This window comes from Myotis brandtii, unplaced genomic scaffold (assembly GCF_000412655.1).
Source record: "Myotis brandtii unplaced genomic scaffold, ASM41265v1 scaffold79, whole genome shotgun sequence".
NCBI classification, from domain to species: Eukaryota; Metazoa; Chordata; class Mammalia; order Chiroptera; family Vespertilionidae; genus Myotis; species Myotis brandtii.
This window is the reverse complement of record NW_005371173.1, coordinates 2,560,528-2,570,702: the sequence shown is the minus strand read 5'-3', so window position 1 is coordinate 2,570,702 and position 10,175 is coordinate 2,560,528. Positions and strand designations below refer to the sequence as shown.

Sequence of the window (10,175 nt, the reverse complement as noted above, 5' to 3'; positions counted from 1 at the left end):
TATGCCTCCCTGAGACTGAGCCTACTCCTTCCAGTCCCTGCTGGACAGTCAGGGCCTTGTACCCCCTGCCTAAATGTCACTGAGCCTGCTCTGACCTCTCCATCCAGCTGTGTGCCACCCCTTATGGAGGGGCACGGCGGTGGAAGTCAGACACACAGGCTGGGATGTCCGCATTCCTGCACATGCGGCCCCTTGCTGTGCAGGAAGCAGCAGGGGGTGTGGAAGAGAAGGGGTGGGCTGCACACCCCTAACTGCTCGCTAGCCCCAGACCCTATACATGTTGGGAGTGGGGGTGCTAAGAGACCGTTGGAGACTGGGGTTCTGAGTGCAGAGAGGTCCTTACCAGAGGAAGGCAACGACGCCCACGGGCCTGTGGGGGAAGGAGAGAGGGTCGGTGAGAGGACAGCCCACCTCCCACCAGAAGCGAGCCGTTCTTGGCTACCAAGAATCTAGCCAGAAGCATCCTGTGAACACTGTTTGGACAAATGGATTATACAAGGATGCCTCCTCAGGGAAGACTCTGCACTCAAAGGTCCAGACAACCCTGGAGGAGTCCAGGGTCATGGCAGGGCCAGCCCAGGAAGCCATGAGAAATCTGGGAACCAAGGGACAATGCCTGCCTCACTGGGGGGAGAGGAGGGCGGCGGGGGGGAGGAGGCAAGGTGGCTGCAGAGGGGACAGCTGACCACCCAGGGGAGATAAGGAACCAAGGATGGACAGGCCCAAGGCCTCGAGTGCCTGGGTCATCCCTGATTGATGAGGGGTAGGGGTAGGTAGCTATGTGGGCAAGGGACCCATGAGCAATGCCACCCGTCGACTGTCAGAGAAGGAACCTGGGCTTAGTAAAGCTCCTCTCTGCCAGTGAGCACCTCCCCAGCACCGAGGGCAGCTGCCCTGGCCCACCCCAGCCGCTCAGGATGCCAACATTACCAGATGTCAGTGACTCCAGATACAGGGGTCTGGTTGACAATCTCGGGTGCCACGAACTCAGGTGTGCCGTATTGGCAGTACTGGGGCTCTCCCGGAGTCACCTCCTGGGCGTTCCCGAAGTCACAGATCCTCACCTGCTCTTCACCCTCTGCACCATCCCACACCAGCAGGTTCTCAGGCTGCAGGACACAGGGCAAGGTGTGGGGGCTGAGTGAAAAGGGGAGGACACCCCGCTGCCTGGCTCCCATGGGGCTGCCTGCTCCCCACCCCCACCTGCACCTCACCTTGACATCCAGGTGCAGCACATGGTTCTGGTGCAGATAGCATATCCCCTCGAGCACCTGTAGCATGTAGGCCCGGATCTGTGGAAACAGGTGACCCGGAGTCCATGGGGGAAGGGTGGGGCATTATGTCTGATCACCACCAGGGCTGTGGCAAGAGGTGAGGCTGTGCCTGGTAGGTGGCCCTCAGATGGCTGGTGGAGGGGACTGGAACAGAGGTTGGGTTGCTGAGACCCAGGGCCTCCTTGTACAGCTACACAGTCAGGCACACCACGATGACAGAAGGGAGTCGTTTACATGATAATGAATAGAAGTGTGCAGTGCACAACTTGCACGCCCCCCGTGCCAGGACAGAGTGAGGCTGCATGGAGTCCAGGTGGAGCTCCTGCTGGGAGGAGTGTCTGAGGAATGTTGACGCAAGGAAGCCTGGGAACACGGTAGGGACAGGGTGGGTCTGCTGAGATAAGCAAGTCCCTGGGTGGGGGTCTGGTCTGATGCAGGAAAAGGGCTCTGCTGCCCACCTACCAGTGCTCTCCAGGACCACCCCTGGCCTATTCATGGGCACAGATGGCATGTCCAGGACCCACCCCTCAGCTCTCAGAGTTCAGGTGGGTGAACGCTAGTGCCCAACCTGACCCCTGCCACCCACTGCCCTCACCTCAGACTCACACACGGTGGGCTTCCTAGCCATTCGCTCCAGCAGCTCCTCTGTGCAGCTGTGTCCTGGATCAAGGAGAACAGTGACCAATGCCAACTGCCCAGCCCTCCCTGGGCAGTGCCCCCACTCCCAGAGCTCAAGTCAGATCCCAGCTCAGCGCAGGCTTCTCCTCTCCCTTAAAGCACATCTGGTACCAGTTAGCAACTGTGTCTTCACTCTTCCGCCTGTCACCTGGGTGCACAGATGGGACAACCCTGCTTGTACTCTCACTTGCTGTGGGCTCTCAGGCACGCCACCTAACCTCTCTGAGCCTACACTCCCTCAGGAGTAAAACGAGGATAACACCTCCTCCTGCCCACCCTGTGAGGTATTTGCAGGGATCAAGTTGGAGCAGAATTTTGTTGACTGTAGATGGGACTTCTTGACTATTTGAGAATGACCTAGAAGGTCCATGACACATAATAATCGGCCGTTGTGCTGAGGTTTGGATTCTAACAGTGCAGACTGGGAGCCTGGTGTGAAGAACATGGTCACCCTGCTTGTGAGAGTGCCTGCCCACCCTGTGAGGTATTTGCAGGGATCAAGTTGGAGCAGAATTTTGTTGACTGTAGATGGGACTTCTTGACTATTTGAGAATGACCTAGAAGGTCCATGACACATAATAATCGGCCGTTGTGCTGAGGTTTGGATTCTAACAGTGCAGACTGGGAGCCTGTTGTGAAGGACATGGTCACCCTGCTTGTGAGAATAAGCCAACCACCCAGCATCCTTACCATAGTGTGCCTTTGTTTAAAAAACTCTCTTACAAAGCTAAAGCCCATTCTTTATGGTAACAGCCTCCTACTAAAGCCAAGTATTGATGCTCATCTGAAATAGGGTCACTTAATGTTCAGATGTGCTGTACTGCATTTCGTGACAAAAATCGCATGCCTTTTCCTAGCCGTGTGACTTCTGGTGAGTTAACCTCTCTGTACCTCAGTTTCATCATCTGTAAAATGGGGATGATAAAAGTCCACGAGATAAGTAGGTATACATGAAGATTAAATAAATAAAACTCTTAGACCACTGTGAGGCACACATTAAGTTCTATGTACATTTAAGCTAAAAGGGGAGGGGGGCAGAAAATGTTGGTTTTTAAATACTTCCACTCTATGAAGTATTTATAAGATGCCTTCAGAACTCCCAACTGTCAATGGGACCACTTTGTTAAGTGTGAAACATGTTACTAATTGGTTGTTACAGGAACCGGTCATTCAGGCAGGTATCCCCTGGACACCCAGCCTGTCCCAGGATACAGCTCGGTGACAATGACCAGCCCCCGACGCCTCTCGAAGGCCTCATGGAAGTAGAGGACACAGTCGTGCTGGAGCCGGGCTAGTAGCCGAGCCTCCCGCCACGCTGATGCCTTTGGCTTGGCCTGGCTGGGGATGAACTTGGCTGCAAACTCCAGGCCAGAGCTACGCTCCACCACACGCCGCAGGTAGGAGAAGGCACCCCTGGGTGATGACAGACGGAGAGGATGGGATTCAGGCATTGCTGCAACCCTGACTCTCCTCACCCTCCCGGCCACAGACCCAGCCTTTCTTGGCCCCCAGACACCACACCCCACACCTCGCCCACACCTGCCGATCTCCTGGTGGATGTCATAAAAGTCGCTGAGTCTCTTTCCTCGCTGTTCCTCGTCTTCCCGGGCCCCGTCTACCTCCATAGCTGTCTGAGCTGGGGAAGAGATGCCTGGTGTTAGATGGGAAGGGCAAGAGAGGAATGAGGGCAGAGACTGAGACAGGCAGGGTAGATGGAAAAGACAGAGAGGACCAAGAATGTTGGAAGCCTGAGTGGGGTGCTGGGGCTGGAAGATGTGGGAGCCCAGGAGTGCAGGGCCGGATGAGTGACTCCTGGACGGGGCTCATATGGGTCCCAGGGGGTGAGCACTTTGCCCCGGAGCTCCAGCCCACCTGAACGCACGGCCAACTCTGCTTTGCAGAAGACTTCTCCAGCCAGGTTCCGGGCAGTGCAGGTGTAGACGCCTCCGTCCTGGGCGCCCGTGCTGAGCACCACCAGGGAGCACTCGTTCTCCTCATACACGAAGCTCAGGTGGCTGCTCTCAGTCAGCAGCACCTCATCCTGCAGAGTCGGCCGTCACCTCCAGCCTGGGCCTGGCTTCACCTCCACCTGGGACCCAGCTTTACCTCCATGCCAGAGACCCAGTCTCACCCCTATCTCAGGGCCAGGAACCCCTTCTACCCCAATTAGTCCCCCGGTTCCTCACACACCCACCAGCATCACTCAGCACCTCTGGGTCCCACTTCCTTCTAAAACGCACCTCTGGCAGCACCCTTTCTCTTCTCTGCCGCAGCTCCCCTCCTCCTAAGGCTGCCTGGACCCCTCCCACACTCTCAGGAAATCCCTCCTCCTTTTCCCCCAAGCTCCTGGCCAGCCCCAGGGTAGGCCTCTCCTGAGGCCTTGGCGTCACCCTCTGACCTTGTACCACATGACGTCCGGCAGTGGTTTCCCCTCAACCACCACAGCGAAGCGAGCGGTTTCCCCAGCCCCCACCTCCACGTCCTCCATGATGGACTCAAATCGAGGGGCCTCTGAAACACAGGAGGTGGGAGTGGAGGAGGGAGGGGGACAGAATGTTGGGGTCATGTGGGCCTGCCTCCTCAGCAACTGAGGAAGAGGCCCTGGCCACCCAGGACCCCATCCCCCGCCCCCACTTCCCAGACCCCAGCACCTCACCCACTGGGGCTCTCAAACTCCGAGCCTGGACCAACGGCTCTCCCTGTAAATCCATATGTGATGTCCCCTGAATCTCAGAAAACCTAAGCCAGAGGGTGCAGGCTTGCTTTGTTTGACCCTCAGTGTTCATCTGCCAGCTTTGAAATGAGATTTTCACACACAAAAGAAATCTGGGTTTCCTGTCTCTCTTGACAAATCAGGCTGGCCATCCTGACGGAGCCTCTTCCCTCACTGCATTAATGGGCTGGCGTGGAGCAGCTCAACGCTGCCCCCTGTGGGCGATCGCCCTGTGCACAGTCCCATTGAAGGCTTCTCCGACATTATTGTCCTGAGCTCCAAACTCCGCTGAGCCTGTGACCCTGAATCAAGTTCCCGATGGCATTGCCTCTGTCTTGAAGTTTTCTCTCTGAATCTTGTTTAAATGCTTAAGGGGCCCTCTGCCATCTTGGAGATGTAAGAACAAACTGGAGCCGAATCTCAGCTTAGTCCTCTCACATGTGACTGTGATTTTATTCTCTACACATATCATGCAATCGTATTATTTCCTTATGAAGTGGCTTCTAATTCTCGTGATGGAATTAAATACATATTCCAGTGTGCTTTGCAGAGGAGCCTGTAACTTCCTGGTGCCCTTTTCCTCAGCATGGCTGAGGATCTAGGCTTTAAGGAGAGTGGAGTGGGCAGGCCCTGGGGAAGAGCAAGGGCACTGGGCAGGGACCCCCACCATCACAGGCACACTGCTTGGTTTTATATAGATAAAAGGGAAGGGCATCCTGGGAGTGGGGAAGACCTGGAGTGAGGCGGATATGGAGGAAAGGGGAGGTAAGGGGCCATTCCACTTGCCCTGCCTGGGCGGGGGGGGGGGGGGGGAGCGGGCACAGTGGGAGAGAGTGTGGATTCAAGCCCAGGCCTGTTCTAGCCCTGGTTGGCTGGAACACAGTCTCCGTGTCACTGTCCCAGCCAGGCCAGGCTGAGGGCTGGGTGGCCAGGGCCTCTCCCTATATCTGGAAAGAAAGATGAGCCCTGCAGATGGACCTATCAAGGAGCAAAGCGGTGGTCGAAGAGAAATTGACAGGGGATGGGGTGGGGGAAACTGGGCAAGGAAAAGACACGTAAAAGGGAGATCCAGGGCCCAGATAATCTGCGGCCTCACCCCATCCACCATCCACAGGGGGGCAGTGCGGTTTCCCATCTTCTCATCCGCTCCTGCCACTTCTCTTCCTCTTTAAAGATGCTCTCCCTCCCCTCTAGGAATCTGGCTTCTAGTGGGAGGGGAGGATGTGGGGGTGAGAGGGTAGGCTCTATGAAGGTCAAAGCAGTAGGTGTATCAGATGAACTTGAACAATTCTTTAAAAGCACCAGAAAATGCCCATTTACCCACGAGAAGCTTGCCTGTGCTAACTAAAATGTCACTTTCTTTGCATTTGGTTGGAATTGTATCTGCTCAGCAGGTAACACTGTTTAGCTGGCGCTGGTCCGAAACCCTGAGTGGCAGTTACATATGTCTAGAGTTAATTAACAAACTGGAACACGAGGCAATTACTACTTAATGCATGCTGGGGATTGAGGGACAACGTCTGTGATGGAGAAATTAAAAAAAAAACACGTCCTCACAGCAAAGGTTGGGAGGCTCTGTCCGACAAGTTGAGCCAAGGGCAGCCAGGATCCGGGAGCTGAGAGTCTCGTGTAAGATGCACTCCCTTGGGGTTTTTTTCTTTTTTAAAGTGATCTTGTCTCCCTATGCTTGTTACACTTGAGGTATTATTTCCTGTTGTGCTTAACACAGGAGCTAGGAGCACCCTCTGGCTTTGGAATTGGGTATCAGAGCTTGAATCCTAGTTCCCGGTCTTATTAGGTTGTGTGACTTTGAGCCTGTTATTTCGCACACTCTCTGAGCCTCAGTTTCCCCATCGGTAAAACAGGGATAATAACCAACCCCCCATCTCACAGGGTTGATGTAAATATTAAATGAGGAGTTAATGTGAGATACTTAGCACTAAGCCTGACACGTACTCGGTGCTCAATAAATATCTTGTTAGTACTATTACTATTAGTGGTAGTAGTACTGGTATTAGTATGGCCATTAGATGGACAGGCTGAGAGGGAAGACCTAGGACTGGCCAATGGGTGTGTGCACCTGGGGGTGGGAGGAGAGGGCTGCGGGCCTCAGAGGGAGGAGAGGGAAGGGGGTCTGCTATCACCTACCTGCCAGTTCCAGTGTGACCGAACAGGCCTGTGTGCCGTGACGGTTGCGGGCAGTGCAGGTGATGGGCCCCATGTCCCGGCGGCTAACCCGGCAGATCCGAAGACAGTACTGGTCGTCATCTGGCTGACTCAACTCGTACACCCCTGCCCGCGCCTCTAGGAGGGCCCCTCGGCAGCTAAGGGACACACGAGAGGGAGGTCACCCAGGATCCAGCCACAGGAGGTCAGGCTAGGACGGCCGGAACTGGACTGCCACTTGTGGGAATGGGGCATGCAAGGCAGGGCCCCACCTCCTCCAGACGACCTGGGCCTCCACGTGGTTGAAGGTGACGGTGACACTGGCAGGCTGTCCCTCCACCACATACACGATGTCTGGCTTGTCCAGCACAGCGGGCGCCTCCTCCAGGGGTGGGCCTGGGAGGAGGAGATCCTTAGGACCCACTGCTCCTCTAACCCTCCCCATCGCCCTGTGAGCTCCATTTTTACAGAGGAGGAAGCTGAGGCTCAGAGAGGGTCAGCACTTTGTCTAGGAGCCACTTTCAGGAGTGAGAAGGAAGCACTTTGACGGTCAAGGTCGCACCCAGCCACACTGTTCCTGTCAAAGCTCTAATGTCCAGACCAGCCCTTGAGCTCCCACCGGGGGGACCCAGTTCTCTGGCCCAACAGCACCCATCCCCGCTCCAAAAGCACACCCAGGCTCACCTCGCTCCAGCAGCTGCACAGGCTCAGAAGGGGGTGATGGTTTGCTGCTGCTCTTGATGGTGGCACTGAGGACCCGGAAAATGTGCCGAACCCCCTTACGCAGCCCTGTGGCTGACCATCCAGGCTCCCGCAGGCCCGTGGCCAGCGCTGTCCACTGGTCTGAGCCCAGCACCTGGTGCTGCACGGTGTAGGTCAGGGCGTCCGGGTCTGATGGGGAGGCAGCTGTTAGAGACGGGCATGGCTGGGGCGTGCCCTGCTCCACCCTCATTCAGTTCTTCAGGACCCAGGAACTCATCATCAGTCTGCTCTGAGGACCTGCCTCAGTGTCTCTTGTTGCTTCTAACTGCTCTCCATCTGCTCTTGCCCAACCACTGGCCTAGCCAGGCTAAGAGCCAACAAAGTGCCAGGCATGGGGTCCAGTTACAGGCATGGAGGGAGCTTGCCTTGTATCCCAGTTCCTTGTTACTATCTGAGGTGGGGAAACTGAGGCAGAGAGCAGGAAGAGGTTGTGGACAGGGAAGAAGAGCATTTTCCCGGGAGCACGACCCAGGCACCCAATCCCTCTGAGAAAGAGACGGGAATGTGGTGGCTCCCTTTGTCCCCTCCTGACCCGGAGCTCCATCCACCATGCAGAGGAGGCAGTCAAGGCTGCTCCTAGCCGTGCTCCCAGCACTCCGTCCCCATATGCTTCCCTGGGCCTTGCCCTCCCCTCCTGGCTCCCTTGGCACCCTTGCCCGAGCCAGCCCTGCCCATGCCTCCATCCCCACCACTCAGCCTTGTGTGGCTCTGACCCACCGATGGCCATGTCCAGACTCCTGGGGGGGTTCCATGTGAGGGTGATCATCCTCCCAGTCACAGCCACCACCTGTGGGGCACCATCTGGGGGGCCTGGAACCACATCTGAAAGCCAAAGGTCAAGCATCCGCCGAGGCTTTTACATCCCAGTGGCTCCACAGGATCACCAGGCCTCAGGGGAGTGGGCTGGGGGCAGGGGCAAGGCCAGACGGCTCCCCAGGGGATGGAAGGAAGAGAGCTGGTGCAAAAGCCCCCTTCACCAGCCCCCTGGGTAGGCCAGAGGCTAGGCTGTGCATGCAGCTGGCCGGGAGGGTGCCTGTCTCACCTGTGACATAGAGGTGGGCATAACAGGCAGCTTTGCCCAGCTTGTTGGCGATGACACTCTTGTAGACACCAGCATGCTGAGGCCCCACAGCAGGGAACACCAATCGATGGACATCCCTGTCTGGGGGGGCGGGCAGGGAGGGACAGTAACACTGGGCCTGAGCTAGGAGAATACTTTGAGGGGTGAGCCCACGCCACCCTAGACCTGGCCCTTCACCCCCACCCACTCAGGGAGGAGAGGAGAGAGAAAGAATAGCAGACAAGCAAGAAGAGTGTCCATCGTGTGGCAAACCCTAGGTCCAGACTGCCAAGTCTACACCTGCAGCCCTGGCCCCTCTTGTCTGTCCTTCCACACTTCAGGCCCTGCAGCTTCTCACCTTCCTCCCACACCATCCACCAACTGTTGACTGCCCCTCTTCTTCGCACCTCTGGGGAGGGTGTCACACCTCTGTGTCAAAGTTCTATCAAGACTTTGTTCCTAGGGCCCTTCCCATGGCCACTGGTGGTCCCATGGCCAGCACAGAGCCCCTGAGAGCGCTCCACTAGTGCAGCCCACACTCCACCTACAGCACTGCATGTTGCATCTCAACCTGAAAATCTTAAAGGCACCTACTGCATAGGCACCTACTGACAGCAGCCAGAGCTGCTAAACTCCCACCTGGCCACATCCCCTGCTAGTCCTCCACCAGCAGGTCCCTGAACAAGCCATAGGGGCTCCATCTTCAGGTCTTTGCTCACAAAATTCCTCCCTTCTGGAACATTCTTCTCTTACTAAGGCCTCCTTCTCCTTCAAGACATAGTTCAAGGGAGTGCCAGCCTGGGAAACCTCCTGTGCCATGACTGGGGGCCCCACTCTGCACCCCCATCCCTTCTCCCCTCCCCAGGACCTCCAGCAGAACCCACTACCTAGCATGCAGTAAGTGCCAAATATATGTATTACATTATAACCTCCAATAAGAGTGTTCTGCTATGCCAGCTACTTGACATACATTTCCCACCCCCATAATCCTTTCAACAACCCTGCAAAATTATCCTTATTTTACCAATGAGGTCAGAGACATTAATGAACTTGTCCAAGGTCACATGGCTAATAAATGATGGAGCAATGGCTTGAACTTGGTTCCCTCTGAATTCAAAGCTCTGTCCCTACGCCGTGTTCCCAGAATGATGATAAGGGAGCTGTCTCCAGCAGGGACAGGAAGAGGAAGAGGCCTACACTGTCCTCATTCATATAAGGGCTGTCCCCAAATACCCTCCCTCCTCTCAGTGGTTATCTCCCATGGAGCAGTCACCCATTTATCTCTACTGAGACTATTTATAAAGGAAGAGAAACCAAGGGCCGCCACTGACCCCAGATACAAACAGAAGAGACGCCAGCTCAGATTCTGAGCCAGACACCCACCCAGGGCCTCAAGCAGATGGAGAGATGGGAAGTCTGTGGGCTGAGCAGACAACTGCTGTGGTGGAGGGCAGAGGGGAAGGACCTCAGTGGTGGCACTGGAAATGGGCACGGCCGACAGGGAGCATCCTGGTTAGGAGGT

General features: G+C 56.0%; 1 protein-coding gene across 1 annotated transcript in view; it reads right to left on the bottom strand.

Annotated features, from left to right (window-relative positions):
- Positions 1–10,175, bottom strand: part of LOC102257899 (striated muscle-specific serine/threonine-protein kinase-like) — a 41,616-nt gene that overhangs the window by 12,499 nt on the left and 18,942 nt on the right. The window contains exons 11-23 of the mRNA XM_014531006.1: positions 8,636–8,755; positions 8,311–8,415; positions 7,516–7,722; positions 7,104–7,227; positions 6,814–6,989; positions 4,351–4,463; positions 3,825–3,993; positions 3,492–3,588; positions 3,165–3,365; positions 1,870–1,927; positions 1,215–1,292; positions 931–1,109; positions 344–370 (exon numbers count right to left, since the gene is read on the bottom strand). Coding sequence (XP_014386492.1) covers positions 344–370; positions 931–1,109; positions 1,215–1,292; positions 1,870–1,927; positions 3,165–3,365; positions 3,492–3,588; positions 3,825–3,993; positions 4,351–4,463; positions 6,814–6,989; positions 7,104–7,227; positions 7,516–7,722; positions 8,311–8,415; positions 8,636–8,755 — 1,654 coding nt within the window. The remainder of the gene's footprint in view (positions 1–343; positions 371–930; positions 1,110–1,214; positions 1,293–1,869; positions 1,928–3,164; positions 3,366–3,491; positions 3,589–3,824; positions 3,994–4,350; positions 4,464–6,813; positions 6,990–7,103; positions 7,228–7,515; positions 7,723–8,310; positions 8,416–8,635; positions 8,756–10,175) is intronic.